The sequence below is a fragment of the Eptesicus fuscus genome, chromosome 1 (genome assembly GCF_027574615.1).
Source record: "Eptesicus fuscus isolate TK198812 chromosome 1, DD_ASM_mEF_20220401, whole genome shotgun sequence".
Classification (NCBI taxonomy): domain Eukaryota; kingdom Metazoa; phylum Chordata; class Mammalia; order Chiroptera; family Vespertilionidae; genus Eptesicus; species Eptesicus fuscus.
Window position 1 is genome coordinate 13,019,310 of NC_072473.1, and position 25,595 is coordinate 13,044,904.

The 25,595-nt window shown below is 39.7% G+C and overlaps 1 protein-coding gene and 1 non-coding gene across 2 annotated transcripts in view; both read left to right on the plus strand.

Annotated features, from left to right (window-relative positions):
* PHEX (phosphate regulating endopeptidase X-linked) overlaps positions 1 to 25,595 on the plus strand; it is a 225,337-nt gene that overhangs the window by 30,313 nt on the left and 169,429 nt on the right. The window contains exons 4-6 of the mRNA XM_008154575.3: positions 16,296 to 16,382; positions 17,392 to 17,618; positions 24,181 to 24,249. Coding sequence (XP_008152797.1) covers positions 16,296 to 16,382; positions 17,392 to 17,618; positions 24,181 to 24,249 — 383 coding nt within the window. The remainder of the gene's footprint in view (positions 1 to 16,295; positions 16,383 to 17,391; positions 17,619 to 24,180; positions 24,250 to 25,595) is intronic.
* Positions 3,787 to 3,916, plus strand: LOC114227403 (small nucleolar RNA SNORA11). The gene has a single exon (XR_003613441.2). It is a non-coding gene; the product is annotated as a small nucleolar RNA SNORA11 (small nucleolar RNA).

The window sequence follows — 25,595 nt, forward strand, 5'->3', positions numbered from 1 at the left end:
GAATTTATTAAAAAAAACTTTAAAGCATTCCTAGAGGAAAATATTGTGATCTAGTGGTTTTGTTTTTGTTTTTTGCAAAAGTATCACATACCGGTAAATAAGGCAGCTGGTCCTGAAAATGGCAGGCCTAGGACAGAAAACAATAGGTTATGGTATTTGTGTGTTTTCCTAACTTTTATTGACAGACCATGGCCATTACCTTGAATCCTGCAAGGTCTTGATAATCAAATTGGTCAGACAACACAGTCATTGGGGAATGTGAGTTTTAAATCACTCCTACAGAAAAAGAAAGAAGGAGAAAGGAGAATCAGGGAAAATAAGAAAGAGCGTCATCATAGGCTGCTCTAGACCCTCTCTAGATGCCATTAAAACAATTACACCTATGCCCCTTTCTTTCCTCATCCCTAGGGGATCCTTAACCCAGGCCCATAACCACTCAAGAGGGCTCTTGATAGAATTCAGGAACTTACATGGGGGAAAATGCACCGTTATTTTTACTAACCTTTGATGGAACTTTAGCATGTTCTTTAATTATGAACTGAGGCAACAAACTCTGATATTATTAGCTGTCACTTCGTTATCGCAAGTCATTGTTATTTTTCTCTCTTAATACAGATGTTACAGGTATCTTAAGATATGATTTATATACATCACCACTTCAAAATCATAATAGTGGCTGGATCTTATTTAATGAGTTAATGAAGTATCACAAACATGATGTCAAATAGTAAAACAACTGGTTTGTTAACTGTTTCCGAATAACTGGTTTCCTTTATAAATCTGTGTTCCTTTTCTTATGCACTTAGAAATATTATTCTGAGAATGGTCTGTAGGTTCTAAGTGCCTGCCCATGGGATGTATGGCACAAAGAAAATTAAGACCGCCCCCGCCCTGCCTACCTAAGGATTGCTGGGGCAAAACTTATGAAGGTATAGTTTTATTTAATCCCAGCCTTTTGTTGTATTCTGTTTTAGGTGTTTTGAGTGGAGTTGGCTATTATATGGCCCCATGGGTCCACTCATACCCATCTTTGAATAGTCCACTGTCTAGAATCCCTGGATAATGAGCACATTACTGACAGTTAATTTGTGTTTATAAGGATATTAAATGGAACCAGAGAATTGTGTTTGGAGGTTTGTGCCAAGGCTTGAACTGATTAAGTGCAAGCTTTATGGGATTACCTATACCACGGAATAAATATATTTATAGATGAAATTACTGAGTGTTGCCACATGCCCCTGTACCAGTTTTTGTTGTGGTGTAATTACAAATATTTTCAAACAGTGCAAATGATTGAAAATAGTAATATACCAAGTAGAGTCTTTATGCATAAGTACATGTTATGTGGTATGTGAAAGAGCTTGCTCATCTTGAAGGTAGGACTCTTGGTTGAGCTTGAAAGGGTAGGGGCGTGAAAGGGATTATGAAATTGGAAGTTCTGTGAGTCAAGTTCCAAGGAGAAGATCAAATCAATATAACTTGGCTTTGTTGGAAGGAAGGAATGAGCAGGGCTGTTGGTGAGAAATGACAGGAGTGAGATGGGCGGGTGAAGAATGTCAACATCCATTTGTGAGATTTTTGCCTTGCAACAGAGAATGCTGAGGTTGCTGAAAGTGGAGTGACAGCCTAGATATGCTACACATGGGAATAGTGACTGAAGAAAAGGATTGGAAAAATAGATGAGGGGGCATTTTTGTAGCATAAATATTGCAATACATTATGAAAAGTTTCCTACTAGTTAGCTTGAATGTTGTGGGAAGAAAGACATATTTTACTTCAGAAGATTGCCAACTGGCCCTGGCTCAGTGGTTGAGTGTCCTATGAACCAGGAGGTCACGGTTCAATTCCCATCAGGGCACATGCCAGGGTTGTGGGCTTGATCCCCAATGTAGGACATGCAGGAGGCAGCCGATCAATGATTCTCTCTCATCATTGATGTTTCTATCTCTCTCTCCCTCTCCCTTCTTCTCCGAAATCAATAAAAAAATTATATATATATTTTTTTAAAAAAGAAGATTGCCAACCAATTTTCAGTTCTTTTGACTAAATATAAATTCTTTTACATGACTAATGACACAGGATATGTGCATCCTGAGAAAGACATATATACTCCTACAGTGACACTTCTCAGCCTGCCTACACCCAGGCTTCATTTTGCATGGTTGGTGTGTATAAGTGTATTTTACTTTGCAGATGTTCAGAGGGCTTGCATATTTAAAAAAAAATTATTTTTCAATTACAGTTGCCATACAACATTATATTAGTTTCAGGTATACAGCATAACTATTAGACATTAATATACCTTACAAAGTGATGACTCCAATAAATCTAGTAGAAGGGTTACCTGTTTTTAGAAAGCCACTCCCTGAAAAAGGAGGACTGTTTGGAAAGGAAAGAAAAATCCTAGCTGGCTTTGGTGGTAACAATTCAGAGGCAAATGCACCTGAGCTTTGGTGTAATGACTCCTGAAGCTCCTCCAAGTCCTCATGTATTCTTTCTTTTTTCATCCACACCGAAGGATATTTTTCCATTGATTTTTTTTTTTTAGAGTGAGTGGAAGAGAGAGGGAAAGACAGAGAGAAATATCAATGTGAGAGAAATACATCGATTGCTTGCCTCCTGTACGAGCCCCAACCAGGGCCCTGGTTGGGGAGGAGCCTGCAACCGAGGTATATGCCCTTGACAGGAATCGAACCTGAGACCCCTCAGTCCGCAGGCCGACGCTCTGTCCACTGAGCCAAACTGGCTAGGGCCCCGTGTATTCTTGCTGTTGGTTGTCAGACACTAGAATAATAACGGAACTGAGAATATGGGATTTTTGCAGGAGTTTCCAAGTGTCACCCATATTTCATACTAGAAACAAGAGGACTCAGATTTCTTGGGCCTTGAAACCTGCATCTTAGAGAAATGAATGGGTCAATTATTTACCTTGTCTATACTCCTGATTGGTCAGTGGCAAAACTCAGGCATTAGAACAATTAAAAAGTTGGTTGCATATGAAAATGCATGGCAAGACTGAATTGAAAATTTTATCCTGGCACTTCCAAACTTGCTGACGAGATGTCTTTAGCTATGCTCTCACCCTCAATTCTGACAACTTTTCAACTGCAACTTGAAGTTGATTATGGGTTGAGCATCTTTACAATGTGGCAAAATTCTCATTTCTCCCCCATTTTACTACTAATGGTGGAATTTCTGCTCATTATTGTGAAGTGGACCTTTAGTAGATTCCAAAGAAAATTCGTGAGTGTATCACACAGAGTAGGGCCTAATAGGCGAGGCCCTTTATAGAGATGCCCTTATTGAATAATAGTCTTAGTTACTATTTGTTGAACTCTCTAAATGGAACTCTCAATAAGCCTAAAGTATGTAAGATTTATCCACATTTTGCAAATGAGGAAATAAAGGCACCGAGTAGTACAATAACCAGCCCGGGATCACACAGCTAATAGGTAATGGAGCTAGGATTAGAATTCACACGGGTTGACCCTTAGTGCCCGGTTAAAACCCTGAAAACTAGGAAGGTGGTTTATCCCATTTTATAGTTGTGGAAGCTGAGGCTTAAAGAACTCAAGTAATTCCCTTAGATCTACACAGCTAGTGAACTATAAAGGCACCTTCCAGAGCAGTGCTGTCCAAGAGAAATGTGAGTCACAAAAACAAGAGTCATGTCATTTCACATTACAAAAAAAAACAACAGGAAACAGCTCAAATTACTTATTTTATCTAACCTGACATATCCAAAATACTTTCTTTCACACAATCAATATAAAAAAATTATTCACTTGGATGTGGAGAGAGCAGAGCGCCTGAAGAATGGCTCCTTTGTGATGAACACATCCGACAGCAACTTGGGCTTACTCCTCACGGGTGGCAGGATACCCGTGACCTTCCTGTGATATTACGCCCTATATATATAAAAAATACAAATAAAAAATAAAAAATTATTCACAAGGCATTTTACATTCTTTCTTTCCTACTAAGTCTTTGAAATCTGATACTCGTCTTATACTTGCAACACATCTCTATGTGGAACAACCACTTGGTGGACCAACCACATTTCAAGTGCCCAATTGCCCCATATGACTACTGGCTTCTGTATTAGTCAGGGTAGTTCTAGAACAGTGCTTCTTAACCTTGGTTGCATATTGGAATCCCTGGGGAGTTTTAAAAACACAGATGCTTGGGTCTTATCTGCAGAGGTTCTGATGTAATTGGTCTGGCTGTGGCCTGGGCTTCTGGATTTTTAATAACAACCTCCCCCAGGCAATTCTAATAGGCAGCCAAGTTTGAGAACCTATTCAAGAATGATGCCAAAACTAATTTGGTAGAGAACTGTAGCCACCATTCATTTGAAAAGGTTCTGTGAGTTTTCTGAAATGAGAATCATTCAAAATAACCACTCTGGTAATATGCTTTTCTAGTTGACATTAAATGATGCCAGGCAATGCCCTAGCTAATTTATGACTTTCTCTCAATTTACATTTGCCAACATTTTTGCCAAGTCCCAGGTTAATGTAAAAAAAGAAAAGATTTATTCCCTCCGCACCCCCTTTATCTACACACTGGTCTGGATACACATAAGTACAAGTAAATTAAGACATAAAATTATATTATTTTAATCAAGGGCAAAGGTGTTGATGTCAGTCTGGAACCTCTGAGCTGTGGAGAAGAGGAAGTTGGGGTTTGAAAGCTGCAGGTCGTTGCCAGAGTGAAACTTGTCAAGTGGGGAATGCGTGGGAAATGCTGGGTGAGGAAAGGAGGCAATTGTGGCTCCGGCTGAGGTCTGAAGGCTGCATAGCCCACGGTGTGGCAGGACGCCCACGAAGCTACTCTGTCCAAAGGCCTCACACCACCTTCCCACTTGGCCAAACTTGTGTTTCTGCCCTGAAACCTGATATTCAGGAATTCAAAGGTCTCATCTCACCCGGAGGTTCCGTTGTCCTTAAAATGCTTTTGGATTCATTTGGAATAATTTTTATAATGCTTTCTTTGATTTAAATCCAAACATAGCTTTAGTATTCTGGACACATTATTTCCCAGAATGAAAAATACGTGGTCTTTTGTAGTGGTAGCATTATAGTTACATGCAGTTTTCTTGGTTAACTTTATTTGATTTAAAATTAAGCTAGAGAACACACAATGCTGAGTCATCCTTAGCCTTAACTAAATTAATATCATATTTTATCAAATCAAAAATACTGTCAACTGTAAGATGTACCATTATGATATGTATGCTAGGAAAGACTAAGTTATTACACAATGCTTTCTTATCACTTGAGATTTTATTTTCATTGAAAGGGTCATATATAGTAATATAATTAAAATGGAAAATGCAAGCAAAAGAGATTGGTTAAGGTATTCCTAAAACTTCTTCATAGTCTTTTTTGATTTCACATCATCAGTGCTCTTTTCTCACAAAAATATTGTCCTCTTTCCATCAACAACAGCAGTGATTCAGCACTTCTTTAAAAAATGCTCCCAATTGTTTCAGGGATTTTCCTCCAAGACTGCCTTTTTGGATATGCAATAAGTTTCCATTTCATTGCCAAATTGTGGTGAAATCTTTCTGCAGTTATTCTAAGTGACAATTTACTAGCCATGCAACCAACTCATCTGATGTGCTAACTGTAAAACGGCTAGATAAGTTCACGCATGGGCAGGCAATGGTCACTATGTCATGACTGTGCCTGGCTGACAGTTTTAAGATGGATTCCAATTTCAGACATGTGCAGATGTGAAACAAATGTGCTTCATAGAATTGAGGAAATGTGGTATGTAAATTGTATTTCCGATAATTCAGGCTCCCCATCTGCTTCTCACATCCACCTTGTTTTTTTGTGCTTTAAACAATTTTAATGAGATGTGTGTGATGTTCCCTCCTCAGCAAACTTAGGCTTTACTGTTCAATGGGATATAAGCAACTCCCCCCTTCCTTCCTTCTCCAATTTGCATATACAAAGCTGTACTTTAATACCGTTCTTCCCAACATTTAATGTATATACAGATCACCTGGGAATCTTATTAAAATGCAGATTCTGATTCAGAAGGTCTGAGAAGGAACCCGAGCGTCTGCATTTCTAGCACGTTCTCAGGTGATGCCCACACACCGAGTAGCCCAGGCCTTGCTACATTTAAGGACACAGTATATTAAATTCTGCACCTTCCCCGAGTGCATGAGTTTAGTTTTTCCTCAATTTCTATTATTATTTTGATGAAGACCTATATATTGTAAGTGTCATTGTTCTGGGTAAATACAAAGATTTCTTAGGATAAAAAGAAAATAATTTTGTATGTCCTATCTTATGGTACAGGGAGAGATATTGCTCCCCTTGTTTTGCTTTCTGAAAGATTTGTTCATTTCATTTCCCCTCAAAAAAACTTGGGCAACTTGAATTTGTTAGGAAATCTGCATGTAATTGCAGATTAATAACCTACCCATTAATACCACATTAGTTCTTTGTGATTAATAGCATCTGTGTGAATGCTTAATGAATTAGTAATGAAGGACTATTTACTTTAACGTGTCAAGAGAACATTCCATGTTAAAAAAGGCACTACCCCATAACAGGAAAATTAATTATATGCTGGTTAGATAATGGCTTGTCACAGGCAAGATATGTTTGTTTGGAAAGCCTTATTGATATTTGCACTGTGAAAGATACTTTCTAAAACATGCATGGACCTTTTAGTTTATAAAATGAGAAGGGAATTTTTATCAACAATTAAGATAAATATGGGAACTTTTGTTTATGTGAGAGAGAATTGCGCATGCGCGCGCGCGCACACACACACACACACACACACACACACACGCACACACAAATATGTGCTAGTGTTTTCACAAGTTTACCTGTGTCCCTAACCAGAGACTTCCTGTAGTGGCCATTTATATTATTCTAAATTGAACTGTTTCTGTTACCTGCTGTTTATTCTGAATTCATAAATCCACTTCCTCAAGGCCTAAATGATTTTTGTTACTAATTTTATTCCTTTAGCATATCATTTGTTTTCTCTATGGTTCCTCACTTTAATTCTGTGATGTCGGCCATCATTGTTTATTTCTGTCTTTGCCCTACATCCGAGGAAGTGAAGGTCAAGGAAATTATGTGACTTGCCCAAACCAGCCCAGCCATATCATTTGTCCCCCACAGATTATGGGTCTAACAATTCAAATGTCTCCCATTTTAACCCAGGCGGAAAGAGCTGCATGAGCAGAGGCTCTGTCTAGCTGGTGCCTTTGAGGAAACCCAAGAAGGCCAGTGAGATTGGAGCTCAGAGTTAGAAGGGAAAGGGACAAAAGATAAAACTAAAGAGAAAGGAGGGGCCAGAGTATGCAGGCCTTGTAGGTCATGTAAAGATTTAGCCTCTGTCCTTGGGCAATGGGAAGCCATTTGTAAGTGTCATGTCGAGGGGCTCTGTGAGTGATGTGCTTTTCCAGAGCACACTGGCTGCATGTGGAGAATGGCTTGGAGGAGGGAGTTGATGTATTGAGACCAATTCAGAAGGTCCATCATGCTGTTCTGTTCTCTAGCTTGGGATCCAGACAAAGGTAGAGTTTGTTTTTCTTGTTACAGAAATCCCCAAGCATTGTTGGGTATCCTTTACTCTCTTTTCTCCCCAGTTCAGCAGTGAAGGGTCATTGTCTCATCTCTGTAGCTACTGTTTTTTTTTTTTTTTTTTTTAAACTTATTTGTTTTGCCAAACACCCCCAGACACCCAGCAGAAGCCTTTACGGAAGCCACAGCAGCAGCCAGTGGGTGTAGAAGTTAGCTCTCGGCTCACTGGCCCTTCTGCCCCTATGGGTCCTCCAGTTGTGTCAAAGGTGCTTTTGCTTCCCCTCTTTTGGAGAAGAGGATTCTGGGTAGAGAAGGAAAGAGAGCCCAGTTCCCAGTCCCTCACTGTCAGAAACCCAATTTTAGAGGAACAACATCCCTCCACCACACACTGTGGTTTGAACAGCCAAGAATAGAACCTCTGCTGCTCTCACCTCCTCATGGAAGGTGGGAGTGAAAACAGGGGTTAGTTGGGAAGTGGCTTTTTAAACCTATGTTTACAGTATTTTGATGCCGCTGTCATAGATGAGGGGAGGAATTGTGAAGTCTGCAGCTCAGATTTTTTAGGATTTCAGGGATGCAGTATTTATCCCACTCTTCCTCCTCACAGGGTGTGGTATAGGCTGGAATTGAAAATAGCTGCTCTGTGTTGTTTTCCCCCTCCACTTTAGGAGTCTTCCTGGCATAGTGCTACTCCCCCCCCCCCCGTCTTGAACAAGTGAATTTACCATCATCTCAAACCCCTATTGCATTTTATCTTTGAGGAACGTAAAGAATGTTTTATATCCTGCATAAGAGTGAAATCATACGGTTCTTGTCCTTTTCCGTCGGGCTTATTTTATTTCACTTAGCATGATACTGTCAAGATCCATCCATGTTGTTGCAAATGGCAGTATTTCATCATTTTTGAAAGCAACAAACCAACCAAACTCATAGATACAGACAACAGTATGGGATTACCAGAGGGAAGAGGGGATAGGGGAAGGTAGAAGAGCATAAAGGGGGGATAAATAGTGATGGAAGGATAATTGACTTGGGGTCGTGGACACACAATGCAATATACAGAAGCTGTATTATAGAGTTATACACCTGAAACTTACATAATGTTATTAATCAGTGTTACCCCGATACATTTAATAAAAAATAAGGGAAATTTTTAAAACTGGGCTTTGCGGGATTGAGGAACTAAATTAGACCTAAATGGGCCAATGTAAGGACAGTGTTCCAGTATAAAAAAAAAAAGTAGCGATCTCCTTGAAGATTGTTGACATTGAACTAAAATGGAGTTGCAGAATGAAAGCAGCAAAGAAAGGACCAAAGCTCCTTAATTTGACCTTACGTTGGGTGGAGAATGGGGGAGGAGGGAATCTGGGCTGGTGATGTGTCCTGGGATCACAGAAATGAAAAGGGACTGGAGATAATTATCAACTATATCTCAGTAAAGTTGGGGAAAGGAGGGCTGGTGAGTACTGTTGCTTTAAGGTAGGGGTTCTCAAAGTGTGTTCCCTTGATCTGTAGCATTGACATTACCTAGGAGTTTGTTAGAAATGCAAATTCCTGGGTGCTACCCAGACCTACTGAATCAGGTACTCTGGTGGAAAAGACCCAAGACTGTTTTTTTTTTTTTTTTAAATCCTCACCCAAGGATATTTTTTCCATTGAATTTTAGAGACAGTGGAAGGGAGGAAGGGTGGGGTGGAGAGAGGGAGAGAAAGAGAAACATCGATGTGAGAGAGAGAGACACATCGATTGGTTGCCTCCCACATGCACCCTGACTGGGGCTGGGAATAGAATCTGCATCCCATTCCCTTGACCAGGAATCAAACCTGAGACCCTTTGGTGTGCGAGCTGATGCTCTAACCACTGAGCACCACCGGCCAGGACCCAACACTGTGTTTTAACAAGCCCTTTCAATGATACTGATGCTGCATGCTCAAGTTTGGAATCCACTGGTTTAGACTAGGACATAATGTGAAGTCCAGCCTTAGGGACCAGCTAACTTTGTTTTGTTCTGACCTTACCAGGCCTGCCATCTCTAGCTAGGTGCCTCAGGAGTATGTCTCTGATCACAAATAGGGTGATAGGGCAAAGAGGTTAGATGGCTCAGAGCAGAGTCACTCGACCACTGCAGAAAACAAGTCTCTATGTAACCAGGGAAGGCCTTTCTTCCAGTTATGATTGAGAGAGCTGTCTAGAAAGTCCATGAGGGCAGTGCTGCCTCTGGTTTAGCCACTGGGGGCCGAGTTCTCACACAGGAAAGCAACTGGTGGAATTTTACTGGCTACTTGCTGGTGGAATGAACAGGAGTCCAAACCCAAGCTCTAACCTTTACTAGCTGAGTTTCCTTGGATAAATTCTTACCGGTTTCTCACCTCTAGAATGGGGTTAAATACATGCCTCTTAAGGTTGGTCAGGGATTAATTGAGGTCATACACCTGGCTCAGAGCAGGTACTTAATGAATGAATGCTATCACCATTGGGTCCTTGGATGTCTGAGGACTACTCAGGAAGGACCACTGCAGGGGGTGTATAACCACACATGGCCTTTTCCTTGTAATGTTAAGATGGTAGGAATAGGAGGCAGGGAAAATATAATTAGGGTTTTTATTATAGGCAAAAAACTGAAGGTGGATTTTAATGACTTTAAGTTCAGCACAGGCCTTACATGGAATTATCCCCTAAGATACAAATTATGTAAGTAGGAAGGTTAATTTTATGAGTTAAAATATATTGGCAAATTCATTGTAATAATATGCTATCAAAGAGTAATGTTAAAATTTAATTTAAATTATTTTGAGGTATAACCCTGATAAGTATAATCCTTATAACTTCTCTTATAAGTGAACATAATAAAAAAGTTACCTTCTGTTAGACTATTGTAGTATCTGGCAGTTTTATAAAATTGATTTCATTATGGACAAAGAGGTCTTTTGTGTTAAACGGAGGGTATTTTTATGTTATTTGCTAACCCATGATTTAGATTGCTGTTAGAGGTTTCTGATTCCCCTAAAATAATCTCTGCCCCCTTTTCTTTTTTTTGACAGACTTCTTTTTTTTTTAATCTTTATCTGCCTCCTTTTTTTAAGCTGATGCCAATAATTATCATTTATAGGATGATCATAAAAATGAACAGAGAAAAGAATTCTGACAGGTTCTCTCCTTATACTTAGGTGAGGGATTTCCAGAAGAATGAGAAATACCAGCTTTTATTGTCTTTTCAGTACATCAGACAGACTCAGTTAATCCCATGCTTGACTGGCTGTGGGGCCCAGGAACTGCAGAGTTGAGTTTCACACAATTCATGTGAAAACATGAGAGCTATGGGATCCACAGACCATGACTTAGTTAACTTGAATTTTATTTTTTAATGAGAATAACAACGGGCTTTGCAAGCTGATTTAAAGTCTCCAGGTTTAACTGCATTCGAGTTTAATACCTTGCACGTGTGCGTTAGAAAAATGAAGTCTTTCAGTGCGGTAAATAAACCGAGGAGCCTGGAAACCAAATTGAAGTCTGTAGCCTGGAAAATCAACAAGGACTAAAAATAGTAAGATTAGAGGCGACATTCAACCATGTACCATCCGAAGGTGGTTTTTTAGTACCACCAAAGGAGAAACCAGGCCATGATATGAGAGGTTTAAAAAATATATATGTCTAGAGAACATTCTGTTCATTATGTAAGTGTGGGAGGGCACACCTTTCCTTAAAATGTAGAGTTGGTTTTCCAAACTTGGTATTTTTCAGACTCTTTCTCTCACTAGAATTAAGAGGACATTCCCGCCTCCCCCCTCCCCCCCCCCGATTTCTAAGGGAAAAATGGCATAATATACGCTAAATTGAAGATTCACCTTGATGACATTTGACATGAGTGTTTTAGACTGCAGTTACTGTGTCTGTAAAGCAAATCAGGCAAGCAGCTCCAGCATTTATTGTCTTTCAGCAAGTAGCCAGAGGATTTCCTGTAGATCAGGTAGATAGAAGGAGTGCAGGGTCTGGGAAAGGACACAAAGGAGCGTGTGTTGAAAGAATTCCTATTATCTCAAGCCATCTCGTTAAAATGGCTTCAGCTCAACAATGAGATTCTTGGTAGGTGTTTGTTCAAAGGCCTAAAACATTATGCATGTGAGATTTTTGAAAACAGTATTAGTTGAGAAGGTGCTAAATATTGTAGAATCTTCAAATGACTGCCTTGAGCTCTCAACTTACCAAGGGAGTGCCAACTCCTCAGGAGTCTCATTCTTTTTCCTTGGAAATTCCCTCTTCCTATTACAGAACTCTAAATAAAGGGCCTGTCTGAGCAGGAGAAATGAATTGAATGAATAGAATGGATAGTCCTATCTGACTCCTGCACTTAAGGAAGTTGAATGCTAACTAAGAATCCGTCCCTCTCCCCTTCCTCAGCGGAGAAGTAGAAGTGGATGATTAAGATGAGACCATTGGTAAAACCAAATGGGGCTGGGTGGAAAAGGTGAAGGGATTATACAAACAAACAAACAACAATTTATAGGCAGTCAGCAAATAGTATGATGATTGCCAGAGGGAAAGGGGAGGGGGGTAGGTAGAAGAAGGTAAATATAGGATAAATGGTGATGGAAGGAAAACTGACTTGGGGTGGTGAACACAATATAATAAGATGATATATTATAGAATTGTACCCCTGAAACCTATATAATTTTATTAGTCAATGTCACCTCAATAAATTAAATTAAAAATTAAAAAAACCCCTGCTGTTCATGAAAACAGATGACGTCTTGAATTTCATTGTATGACATAGGGACTTAAATGTGAGAAAAGGAGATTATGGATGTTAGCATAATCAGGACATTGTTGATTATAAAAAGATAAGTCAGTCTAACTTCTCACAGTTCCTTTCCGGTATGATAAAAACTCTCAGACTTTCCTTGTCAGGATTTCAACTAGGGCAAATGTGCATTGGACATCAACGATGCAAGCATTAGGCCCTGGGTGTTTAAAGATGAATGTGATCCAGCCCCTGCGCTAGAGAGTACTCCATCTCATAGAAAATAGCCATTGTTAATGCCAATTTTATGTACCAAAAGTATTTTTTGGTGATAATATTTGAGGCCCAGTGACCAAAAATACCTTCTCTATTGAAATTCTCATATAACTCATCCTCTGTGAGGCCAGGCTTGTGTTAAAAAGGTGTGGCTGTCCACATCGTGGGGAAAAAACACATTTTATATGGATTATAGATCTAAATGTGAAACTATAAGGATTCTAGGGGAAAACATAAATATCTTAATGACCTCAGGGCAGGCAAAGATTTCTCAAATAGGACACAAAATATGCTAACCATAGATGGAAAAACAATGGGCAAATTAGGCTACATTAAAATAAAGAATTTTAGTTCATCACATAAGACCATTAATAAAATGAATATGGAATGGGAGAAGATTTTGCAATATAAATATTCAACGAAGGGCTTGTGTTGATAAAATTGCTAAAAGGTAGATTACCCAATAAAAATATGGGAAATAGACTTGAGTAAGGTGACATCGATTAAGAGGATGTTGGTTGTCTTGATTGGAGTTAGTGACTATAAGGGAGCATAAGAGGTTTCTGAGATTCTGGTCATAATGTTGGTTATGTGGGTGTGTTTACTTTGTGGAAGTCCTGCAAATTCTGTACTTTTCTGTAATTTCATTGGAAATGTTTACATAAAAAAGAAAATGCCTTGTTTCCAGGAGGAACAAAATATTCTCAAGAGGTTAACACTGACTGCAAAACATCCCTCCTCATGGAGCATTGCCTCTACTGTGAAAGCAAAGGAAGTGTTGAGAGCATGATGGGCTTTGCAAGGTGGCCAGGGCAGGTCCAATTTGTGGACTCATCCTACACATGGGGTGGCTACAATATCCTAAGTAAGGAGGAGGAAAGACCATTTATGGAAGAAACACTAGAAATAAGGTTGATTGCTTTACAATTTTGGGCATGGCTGACTCAGCCTGTAATCCTGTTTAAGCCACCATTGATGGATCACCTACCATGTGTCCGGGTGTTGAAATAGGCACTTTCTGCGCATTAAAAGGTTTGGTCCTTACCACAACTGTGGAGGTAGGTGCTGTGTTTATCCAAATTTATAGATGAAGAAACTGAGGCTTAGATTAAAGAACCTGCTCAAGTTCTAGCTGGAACGTATCAGCAAGCTGCAACTGGAACCCATGTGATTTGAAAGCTCACCCCCTTTCTATGTCTACTAGAGGCCTGATGCACGAAGATTCGTGCAAGAATGGACCTTCTTTTCCCTAGCTGCCAGCACCGCCTTTGCTCTGGCCAGAGCCGCCTTTCTGCCTTCCCACACTGCCCAGAGGCCCCAAGCGGCTGGGGTGGTGCGTCCTGCCTTGCACCAGGCCGCTCTGTGCTGCATATGCAAATTAACCCATCATCTTTGTTGGTTAATTTGCATACTCACTCCTGATTGGCTGGTGGGCATCACGAAGGTATGGTCAATTAGCATCTTACTCTTTTATTAGTGTAGATTATGCTGCCTTTAAAAATTATATTTGATTGAGCATAATGAAAATAAAAAATACCTATATAATATACATAATGTTCAAATTTGATCACCAGAAACACTTTGAAATCAACTTTAAAGTCTGAGATTTACTGTACTACAGATGTTTTGATGAACTGGAATTTTTCATTTCTGTTGTAACATGGTTAGGAATAACTGGATATGGGGTGGATGGAGGACTGAGAAATCTTCCAGGAAACAAGTCAGATTATTATAGGAATGCCCTTGTATGGGTGACCCACCAGTCTTTCTCTGTGCATTAGGGACATTTTAATAATCTGAGCAATTGCCTTTGATAGCCATACTTTGTTTTCTGCTTATTAATAACTCCCTAGGCTAGATTTTATTTCTCTTACCACTAATTCAGATACAGAGATAGATTAAATGGATGCTGCTAACTGATTGCCACATCACTGTCTGCATATCAATGCTCTCCTGCCTGCTTGGGTATGAAGGGAAAGAGAGGAGAAGAGAAAGGGTAAGCCAGATATTCGTAGTAGCTGAATTTGTTTTAAAAGACAAATTCTGGAACAGAATTTTGACACATACAATTTATTGATATTTGTGCATGGTTAGCATTTTGGGATTGCCCTACTTAGCATATACATATCTTTTTTCCTTCTTCTGATACAGAATGACTTTGTGTCCACTCAGGTAGATATATAATACTTTGAGTTCTTTTGCCGCTGTGGTTTGTTTTTGGTTTTCAGGGCCTTCATGTTTGCAGACTATGGAGTGTTTATAGCATTGGAATAATATCACATCTCTAAATTTGGAGATGTGAAATTATTCCAAATATGTCTCCCCAACAATTCAGTCAATGGCCGTGGAAGCAATGTGGCAGAAAGGCACATGATCTGATTTGAATAGAAATATATGTGGATATGGTTTTAGAGCTTTCTGTTTACTAAAAAACCCCAAAACTCCTTTCTTTATCCTTGGGGCTAGTTATTCCACTTTTATTGCTGTGTAATACACAAGAAAGAAGCACTATACAAGTTGAAATAATTGAAAGCACCCACATCCAACTCAATTTATTTTATTTGAATCTGTCTAGTTACATGGACTTGTTTGACGTACTGCAGATGCTTAAAAAACCTGGACAGGAGCTCTGGACTGCTTTTCTCTTATTTTTGAAATATAGAACTAGTTTAGAAGTCGATTCCTCTTCAGAGAATATGTAATTATTTATTAATTTGATTAGCACTGTACATTGTGCTTTGAAGCAATTCAGAGTACTGTAGGAGCATCTGTTGTAACGCCATTTGGAGGCTGCTACATTTCAGAAATAACCCCCAAATGCTTTGATAATACCAGTTTGACATAGATCAATGGGGGCAGTGCCACGGTGCTGCATAGGGATTCTTTGTCTTGGCTTAGTGTTGGTAAATTGATACTCTCAAGTATAACCAAGGTGGTCTTTTTTGAGGGAGGGTAGCTTTTTATTGAATTTTAGTTTTCTTCCTTCCTCGAAATAGTGACAACTGTCATTTTCCTCCTCTAAACAATAGCATCAGTGATTTTGTAAATAGAAAATCATTTTCCAGGCAGGCTTATGTCTATGCTGGCAACCATTTTATACACATGGCCTCATTTAAACGGCCAGGCCTTCAAATGTGTAAATGGGCAAGTTTTTAGGCAATTTGGTTAGGCTTTTTAATCTCGCCTCTCCATTTCCTGTCTAAACAACTTCTTCCATGTCCACAGCATGTTTATACAACATTGAATAAAACTTCTAATGGGAAATTTCTTCCAGGTGACCTCCCTGAGAGACTGGACTGTGAAGAAACCTTAAGAAACCCGACCCTGATGAAATTGCCTCCGTTGAGACTATTACTCGGTGCAGAAACAAGGAACAGAATTTAGTTATTTTTGGTTCTTGAATAAATGAAATTCTGTTTCTTTTTGTGTAGGTGGCAGAAAACATTAACCCCTGCAGAAGGTCCCATCTCAGTTGGAAATTGAACTTTTGGTTTCTTTGAATTAGTAGAACCTTTGAGAAAAGAATGTTAAATTGTTTTTATTTGAACTTCAAGCAAATTGGAATCGGCTCTGCTGTCTGCATATCTTTTATAGAAGTGTCTTTTCTAGGGTTGTCTGTCTTTACATAGAATTTTCTGGAGGCGGAGACTATGATTATCAAATGACCTCCCACTCAGCACCACATGTGGGTGGATACTAATAATCCTTTTTTAACCTTCTAGCACTTTTGGAGAAATCAATCAGTAGAAGGCGGGACATCGAAGCCATACAGAAAGCCAAAATCCTTTATTCATCTTGCATGAATGAGAGTGAGTAATAAATAAATAAAGAAAAATAAATAAAATATTTAACACCCCTATTCTTCAGAGTTCTTTTAATGTTTAAAGATATTGTTTAAGGAAAGGAACAACTCTCAAAAACTGGGTTTTGACTAGCCCTGCCCTGTCTTAATGTTCTCTTGTTGGTTTGATGGAGAAAATAATTCTATTTCTATGGCTAGGATTCTTTAGGTATCAGTTACTCCATGAGAAATTTGGGTGGGATCAGAAGGACAAACCCCACTCTATGTGGTACAGAAGCCAGAATCTAGAGGCCAGGTCTGGTCTGAGAAGGAACCTTGGAGGGAGAGCACTTGGGAGTGTTGCTAGTCCCCTAAGGACCTACTGGGGCCTAGAGAAATACAGATTCCCAGGCAGGCCAGGCTCCTCCTGCTTCTCCATCAGCCTAAGGGTAATCTTTGTTGGTTGTCTTAGGCATGTCTCCATACCTTGGGTCTGATGGGAGTTAAAAGAGATACATCATTTTATCTCATCTGCTCTTGCAAGGCCATTGCAGAAAGAAGCCAGTGCTTCTGGGAAGTGTGTTAACTTGTTTAGGGTTTTCGGTTAGCTAGAAGAGAGCAGTGAAAGATGATGAAAGAGTCTGCAGTATTCGTTCACTTTTATTGGGGTGTGATTGGTTTTATTGAGCAGTTTCCTTTACCTAGGGTTGTTCCTTAGCATTGCAGAGTATTATCAGCCTAACATCGCCCATTGTCTGGGGTCAATGTGGTAAGCCCATCTTTTATTGTAGGGAATATCCAGCAGGTTCCTTAGTCAGCTCTCCTGGCAAGAATACCCGGTTTAGACAGTTACATTGCAGTGTGAGTCATAGGTAGCTCTGTCTCTGGTTATCTTCAGTCTATGGCACCTCTCCATAACAGCTGAAATGTTCAGTTGGAGCCTTATGAGAATTTTCTCTTGAGAAGATACCTTTGCATTCTAGCTTGGAAATCCAGTTTGCAATTCTAACTCTCCCTTAATATTTGTTCCCTTTCAGAAGCGATCGAAAAGGCAGATGCCAAGCCACTGCTACACATCCTGCGGCACTCACCTTTTCGTTGGCCTGTGCTCGAGGCTAATATCGGTCCTGAAGGGGTTTGGTCAGAGAGGAAGTTCAGCCTTCTTCAGACACTTGCAACGTTTCGTGGTCAATACAGCAATTCTGTATTTATCCGTTTGTATGTGTCCCCTGACGACAAGGCATCCAATGAACACATCTTGAAGGTATAGTGAAGACTCGGTCATCCTGTTTGTTCAGTCCAAGGTTAGCTTTTTGGGGTGCTTCCTAGGGAAAGAGACTCATACCACCTTAGTGAAATGATAAGGAAAAAATTATGTTAAACATTAGGATCTAGGGCAGTGATGGGCAACCTTTTGAGCTTGGTGTGTCAAACTTCGCCAAAAAACTGAGCATAATTCGGGTAGTGTGTCACTTTGAGGAAAAAACTAACTCCAAGACTCTAGTCGCAAATGTTTCATCCTCAGGAGCAGCAAATGTTTCATCCTCGGCATGCGGCCGTGTGTCATCAGAAATGGCTACGCGTGTCAGTGCTGACACGCGTGTCATAGGTTCGCCATCACTGATCTAGGGTATTACCCCCTTCACAGATGTGCAGACTGTAAATCATGAACAAACCAGTTTTATCAGCCTTTTAAGAAGCTAGTGAGCAAGTTAATTTCATGTGATCTGGCCCTCAATATCTACTCTAAGCATGTGTGGACCCCTAAATTCCATTGGGAAGAGAGCTGCAAAGACTTTCTTCTTTTTTTTCATTTAGCGTGTTCTTTTTTTATTTTTCAATTACAGTTGACATTCAGTATTATTTTATATTAGTTTCAGGTGACCAGCATAGTGGTGAGACATATAATTTGTGAACTGATCCCTCAATCAGTCTAGTACCCACTCTGCACCATACATACTTATTATGATATTATTGTGCAAAGACTTTCTGAACTGTCCTCTTCCCCTTACCTCCTCATTCCCCCGACAAAGGAGAGAACACATGCCATGATTCTTTGTTCCTCCATCACTAAAGTCGTCTTGCGTATATGCCTAAAACTTCATTGTCAAGTTCAGTCTGAATCTCTCCCTTTCCTTCCATAAGGTAAAGTGAAGCTCGTTCCAAGTGCTTGGCTTGCATTTTCTATTGGGAGAGTAAGCATCCCTTCTCTTCCAAGGAATAGGCCACACAGATATACCTTGACACAGATTATTACATTGGTAAAATCAGGAGACTACCAACAATGAAAGATTCATCAATGAAAGAGCTTGGCAAGACTTCAAATAACATTTCTCAAAATGTTTGTGTTTTGATTCTACCATATTTTGCATCCTCAGTTACTTTGACTAATAATGAAAATTTTAATGAGCCACTGCTTCCCCTCTCCCAGTTCTGTCCTTTGTTGAGCTAGAAAATATTAACAATATATTGATATTCAAATCATAGAAGTATAAAACTTTTAGGGTGTGTCACCCTTTCCTGATTTATCAAAATTTTAAAATCCACACTCTGGAATTAATTTGTTTTATTTTTTTGTTAATTCTTATCCGAGGATATTTTCCCATTGATTTTTAGAGAGCGTGGAAGGGAGGGGGAGAAACACAGAGAGAGAAACATCGATGTGAGAGAAGACACTCTATCCACTGAGCCAAACCAGCTAGGGCTAGAGTTCATTTTTTTGATTTATACCAAGCAGCTGGCAAATGTTTTCTGGAAAGAATCAGATATACATATTTTGGGCTGTGTGAGACATATGATCTTTGTCTCAACTGCTCAACTCTGCTGTTGTACCTGGGAAAGTAGCTATAGACATGAGTGGGTGTGTAGCTGGTTGGCCTGCAGGCTGTAGTTTGCCCATCTCTAGGTTAGACAGTGGAAGTCTCAATAAAAATCTTTAGACACTGCAAGAATTCCCATCTACTCAAGAGAAAATTCTTAGTTCCAGTGACAGCTGTTATTTCCATGTTGGGTGATGAACAACATGGCACTGACACATATTCTAATGCTATCAGGGCAAGACATGCTGTGCAAGACACAATGATGGTAATGGTCCAGTTGACCTCTGCCTTGTGTCAATAGATTACTCTCTTTTAAAAACAAACAGAACAACAGCCTGATGTTCCCCATCCCTGTCTTAAAGCATGACCAGGCAACTGGTCAGAACCATTTGGAGAGTATTTCTCTTTAATTTTTGTAACCAACATAACACTCAGATTTCAAATTCAGGTATGTGAGAAATGGACATTTTCTTTAGTCAATTTCATCACTGACTGAGCTCCCACCCCACCTTTTAGTGGGAAATTGAACCAGTCTAGACACTTCCCTACCTCCTGGTTGCCCCATTTCTCAGCCACCTTCTTGGCTACTGGGAGACCCTCCAATCATCAGTTACCTGTTTCAGAAAATAAACCCACTATCCCAGCCCATGTTGCCCTTCAAGTGTATGTCTCTGCTGTTGGGGCCCTGGGCCCTCACACCCTTTCAGATCCTGCCACTTTCTAGGGACATTGATAGGTCCCTCTGCTCAGGAGACATTTTGACTTCTTTGGCTACCTAGGAGAACTTCTTTTTGCTCTGGGAGAAGTCTCTCTTACCTCAAACCATCCTCCCTCAAGGTACTTAGACTTCCTTTTCCCCTGTGGTGAGATGGCGCAGGATTTATCACAGGCTTAAATGACAGAAACATACAGAAAACAACAGAAGTTGATGCCCCAAATTCTTGTTACATGTGTTTGGGCTTATTTATGTAAGTAGATAACAAGAATGAGGATTTAAGGGATAGTGAAATACTTGAATATATGTGATCCTGAGTGTTTGGAAGGCCAGGGTGGTCTCATCCGTATGTGTTATTGAAACAGTGACTTAAAGTCATCATCACTCAGTGATTTTGTCTGACTACTAGCAAAATCCAAAAGGATGACAAGGACAGCCTCTCTTAGAAATGATGTTTTTTCTCATTTCTTTGTCTGTCCTTTTCCTATATCATAATTTGTCAGATGATTCTTTTTATTATTATTACTTTGTTTCCTAACCTGAGGTTTATTGCAGTTGGAGAAAAAAATTCATATTTCAGTTCAATGTATTGGGTTTCCTAAACAGATATTTTATTTTCAACTTGCAATATTCAGACACAAGAATTAAAAAAACAACAACACTTCAAATAACAGTGTCCTAATGTTGGCCTCTTGAGAAATTCTTTTGCCTCAAGACTTTGTATGTTCCTAATGAGATTCAGTTGACAGACCTTATTTAATCTGTTTTGTGTATTTAAAAGGTTCCCTAGAAACCATAACAATGTGACAGTTTAAAAAAGGTCAGGTAACTTGATTTGAATCTTTGAGACTTTTACAATAAATGGATTAAACTTCATTTCATCAGAGGGAAGCTTTGGCTCTCTTAATGTTGTCTACTCAATTTCCTTTCCTATGAGACTGAAGATCAAAAGATTCTCGAAGTGGTCCAAATCTAATTGAAAACCAAAACATCTTAATCATAATATTGTGTTTTGTGGTTCTGGCTTACTTAATTTTTGGAAGAAACAGTGGTAGATTGGGAATTGCATTATGATGAAGCCAGGCTGGCCTGTGACTTGGTTGTTTTGGACCAATTAGAGAAAAAGATCGAACACAATAATTTGAGGGTTTTAGTAATACACACAAAGTGAATGTTATGGAAACATCTCCCTCCCCCCCCACCTTGAAACAAGAGCAATATTTTTCTTAAAAATTTCATGACTTTGCTAACTCTTAACTTGGCCTTTGTAGAATTTGTTGCTTATGAAGAAGATTTTCATGGAAAATTATGACCCTATACATAGAAAATATTTAAGATTATAGTAAAATGAAGAAGAAAATAGAGATAGATCCAAGCAAATCTAGCATTGTATAAACTAATGATATAGGAATATGGGATTCAGTTTTTATTAAGGTGCTACTAATTTTTTATTTGTTTTTTAGATTTTATACCCTGTTAATTTGACCTAACATTTTTATGTCTGAATCAAGTTTAAATGAGAAAATCTGCTGTTGGGATCCACATAATTCAGTCTTTAGGCAGTTGTTGACACATTCAAGAAAAAAAATGACCAGAGATTTAGCGAAAGTTCTTTTTAAAACTTCATTTTTAAATTTGCATGCCATTAAGTTAATTTTTTTGTGATGCATGTGTCTATAAGTTTTGACAAATGCAGACTCATGTAATCATCATCATAATTAATAAATAGAATAGTTCCATCACCCCCACCCAAAATTACCTCATGTTGCCCCTTTGTAGTCAACCAGTTTCTTCATCCCCAAAGCCTGTTCTCTGTTCCTGTAGTTTTATCTTTTTCAGAATGTGATTAAAATTTTCCCATGTTAAGGCATGTATGAGTAGTTCATTCCTTTTTATGGATGATTAGAATTCTACTGTGTGTCATAGTTTATTTAGCCATTCACCAGTTGAACAACATTTGGGTTGTATATTGTTTTTAGCGATTATGAATAAAGTTTTTTACATGCAGGTTTTTGTGGGGGCATAAGTTTTCATTTCTCTTGAGTAAATACCTATGAGTAGGATTGCTGGGTCATCTGTAAGTGTATGTTTAACATTACTAGTATAAGAAACTGTCAAATTGGTTTCCAAAGTGGCTCTGCCATTTTGCATTTCCATCAACAATGTATGAGTGATCTAGTTTTTCTGAATCTTCACTTGAACTTGGTGTTATATATTTTTTTGCCATTCTCATAGATGCGTAGTTGTGTTTTATTGTGGGTTTAATTTATATTTTCCTAATGACCAGTGATGTTGAGCATCTTTTCATGGGCTTATTTTCTGTCTGCATATCTTCATGGGTGTTGCCTACTTTTAAAGTGAGGAAGGGAGAGGGATAGAGAGTTAGAAACATCGATCAGCTGCCTCCTGCACACCCCCTACTGGGGATGTGCCCGCAACCAAGGTACATGCTCTTGACCAGAATCGAACCTGGGACCCTTCAGTCCGCAGTCCGATGCTCTATCCACTGAGCCAAACCAGTCAGGGCGGTGTTGCCTACTTTTAAATTGGGTTGTTGGTTTCTTATTGTTGAGTTTTGAGGGCTCTTTATATATTCTGGATATATATCCTTGTCATTTAAAGGGTGGGGTAAAAGTAGGTTTATAGTTATGAATATGCAAAACAGTTTATTCTTGTGTTATTATTTATTACTAGTGACCCAGTGCATGGATTTGTGCACATTGAAAGGAAATTAATTAGAAGGTGGCCAGTGGGGTGGGACTGGGCAAGATGGGCCGGACACGTCCTGGAGCCAACCTCCCCAGCCGGCCGCACCTGGGGTGGCACTACGGCTTGAAGGGCATCTGCACAGTGAGCGGGGTCCCTCCAGCAGGTGGGGTCCCTTGGTCTGGCCTGTGGGGATTGGGCCGAAAGCAGCAGTCCGACATACCCTGAGGGGTCCGGGAGTACGAGAGGGCACTCTGCAGAGTTGCTGTCGTACAGGGTGTGGAATGCAAATGCAAGTGTGCAGTAAACCAGATTCAGGGCCGATAGTGCCCCAGCAACAACATAACCCATGGCCAAAGGTGGAATTGCGCAGCCCCACGAGGAATCGGGCTCCCTCCTCTCTGGTTCCAGGGTGCGTCACCCGAGAACCGCCGTTGCCAAGTCACTGCAGCTCGGCAGCTCCTGCATTGAGTGTCTGCCCCCGTGGTGGTCAGTGCACATCATACTTACTGGCTGGTTGGATGGTTGCTTAGCCTTTTATATATATAGATTATTGTATTTTCCATTTGAACAACTGTAAACCCATTTTTGCCCCATCCTGCATGTGATTTTTAAATATTTTCTCGGTCTGTAGCTTGTCTTTTTGTTCTCTTTCACAGAGCAGTACTTTTTAATGTTGATGAAGTCTAATTTATTTTTTCTTTTATGAATTGCAATTTTGGTGACATGTCTAAGAATTCTTTGTCTAACCTCAGGTCATAAGATTTTCCTTTCTAGAAGTTTATAGTTTTTAGGTTTGACATTTAAGTCTATGATTCATTTTGAATTAATTTTTGAGCTATGGGTGGAGGTTCATTTTTTTTCTTTTGCATATGGATGTTGAGTTATTCTAGCATGTTCTTGGAAAGAACTATTTCTTCCCTTTGATCACCTTTAAAGTGCTGAAAGTTTTAATTGCAATGATTATGCTATACTTTTCCATAATAATTCTAGTTATTTTGTTTCTTATTATTTGTATTTTTACCACCTATCCTAACTTTCCAGGGAGGGTTCTAAATTTGTTAAGATTTCTCAAAATTATCATTTAAATCAATCCAACACAGTATTTTAGGGGTGGGGAAGTGGACAGTCTGTTCCATCCAGATGGGCATCTTGCAAAATACTGCAGTGAGAGGAGCATTGGATCTGGCAACAAGAGACAGTGATTCTCTGAGCTCTGCCCAACCGTGTTACATTGGAAAAGTCACATCACTTCTCTGGCTTTTGTCTGCACCCATCAAGTAAGGGGGAAACTCAGATAATCTCTAAGAACTATTCCCACTCAAATATCTTTGATGTTATTTACTATTGATAGAACCTTGAAAGGGGTAGAAGCCATGAATTGGGAAAGCAGAGGCAGGTCCCTGAAACTTTATAATATCTATCATTGCTGAAGTGTATTTATAGGTAGAGCTGAGTGTAATGAGTTGTTTTTGTAATGGTGACACAAGCTCAAAATATGACTGGGATTCAGATCTATGACTCTTGTTAACATTGTGCTTAAGAATTTACAGTGCAAGCAAAATACTTTGTTTTTATTTTAACAGCTGGACCAAGCAACGCTCTCCCTAGCTGTGAGGGAAGACTACCTTGACAATAGCACAGAAGCCAAGTCTGTAAGTTTTATATTTCAACTCTGCACCTTGTCAGGCTGTTGATGGGTTCATAAGTTGTTCTAGAATTTCTGACTCTACTGGAAATGAGCAGTGCGGCATTTTTTTTTAATTTTTATTTTTAGAGAGAGTGGAAGAGAGAGGGAAAAACAGAGAGCAATATTGATGTGAGAGAAACACATCGATTGGTTGCCTCCTGCACGAGCCCCGACTAGGGCCCGGGCCAGGGTGGAGCCTGCAACCTAGATATTTGCCCTTTTCCAGAATAGAACCTGGAATCCTTCAGTCCACAGGCCGATGCTCTATCCACTGAGCCAAACTGGGTAGAACAGCAGTGTGGCTATTTGATGACCATATTTCCAATTAAGGAACCAAAGGCTTTTTATTGAGACATAAATGGCACTTCTGGAAGTCTGGGTATCAAGGCTGTACAAGTCCCCATGCTCAGTGCTCTCATGTTGGAGCTGGGGATACAGCACACCCAAATGAATTTACTAAGAAATTAGCTTGCAGTCATTCCTCAGAAGTACAGAGCTCACTACACATTTCAGAAGTAACATGTGGGGAGGGATACCTTCTCAAATAATGATTCTTAAATTGTACTGCTTAAGAATCACCTGGGACTCTATATTTATTAAATGTATCATTCTTGGGCCACAGCCCTGGAGAATCTGATTTAGTAGACTTGAAGTAGAGCCCAGGAATCTGTTTCCTTAACAGGTTGCCCCAGATTAATAAGAACCAGATGGGATCAATCAGGTTAGATTTTTTGGGTTGACTTGGAAACCTACATTTTAAAAAAAAATATTGAACTAGAGGCCTGATGCACGAAATTCACACAACAGTAGGCCTTCCTTCCCCTGGCTGCCAGCACCGGCTTCCCTCTGGCACCCGGGACCCAGGCTTCCCTCACAGCCCCAGCTTTGTCCAGAAGGACATCCAGTCTAATTAGCATATTACGCTTTTATTATTATAGATTAGAACTGGTTCATTCATAACACTTGCAATTCATTTTGGAAACTTTGTTGAATTTCCAAAAGAGCCTCAGACCCAGGATCTCCTCGATCAGGGAGCTCTCTGGTTTCTGGCCCAGCCTGAGAACGCAGGAACTTAGACTGGGAAGTGCTGGCTCACAGTGTAAGTCCCTGCTCCTTTGCTGATACTAAATCCTATATCTAGAAGGCTCTGGAGGGCAGGAAGGTTCTGGAGGCCAGGCAGGTAGCCTAGGCAATCTTTGGGCTGAGGGCAGTCATCAAAGAAGGTTGGCAAGTTTTCCTTCTTGAAAGTGGATGGAATGAACTTCAAAAAATATTTTTTAATCCTTACCTGAAGATACGTTTTTATTTATT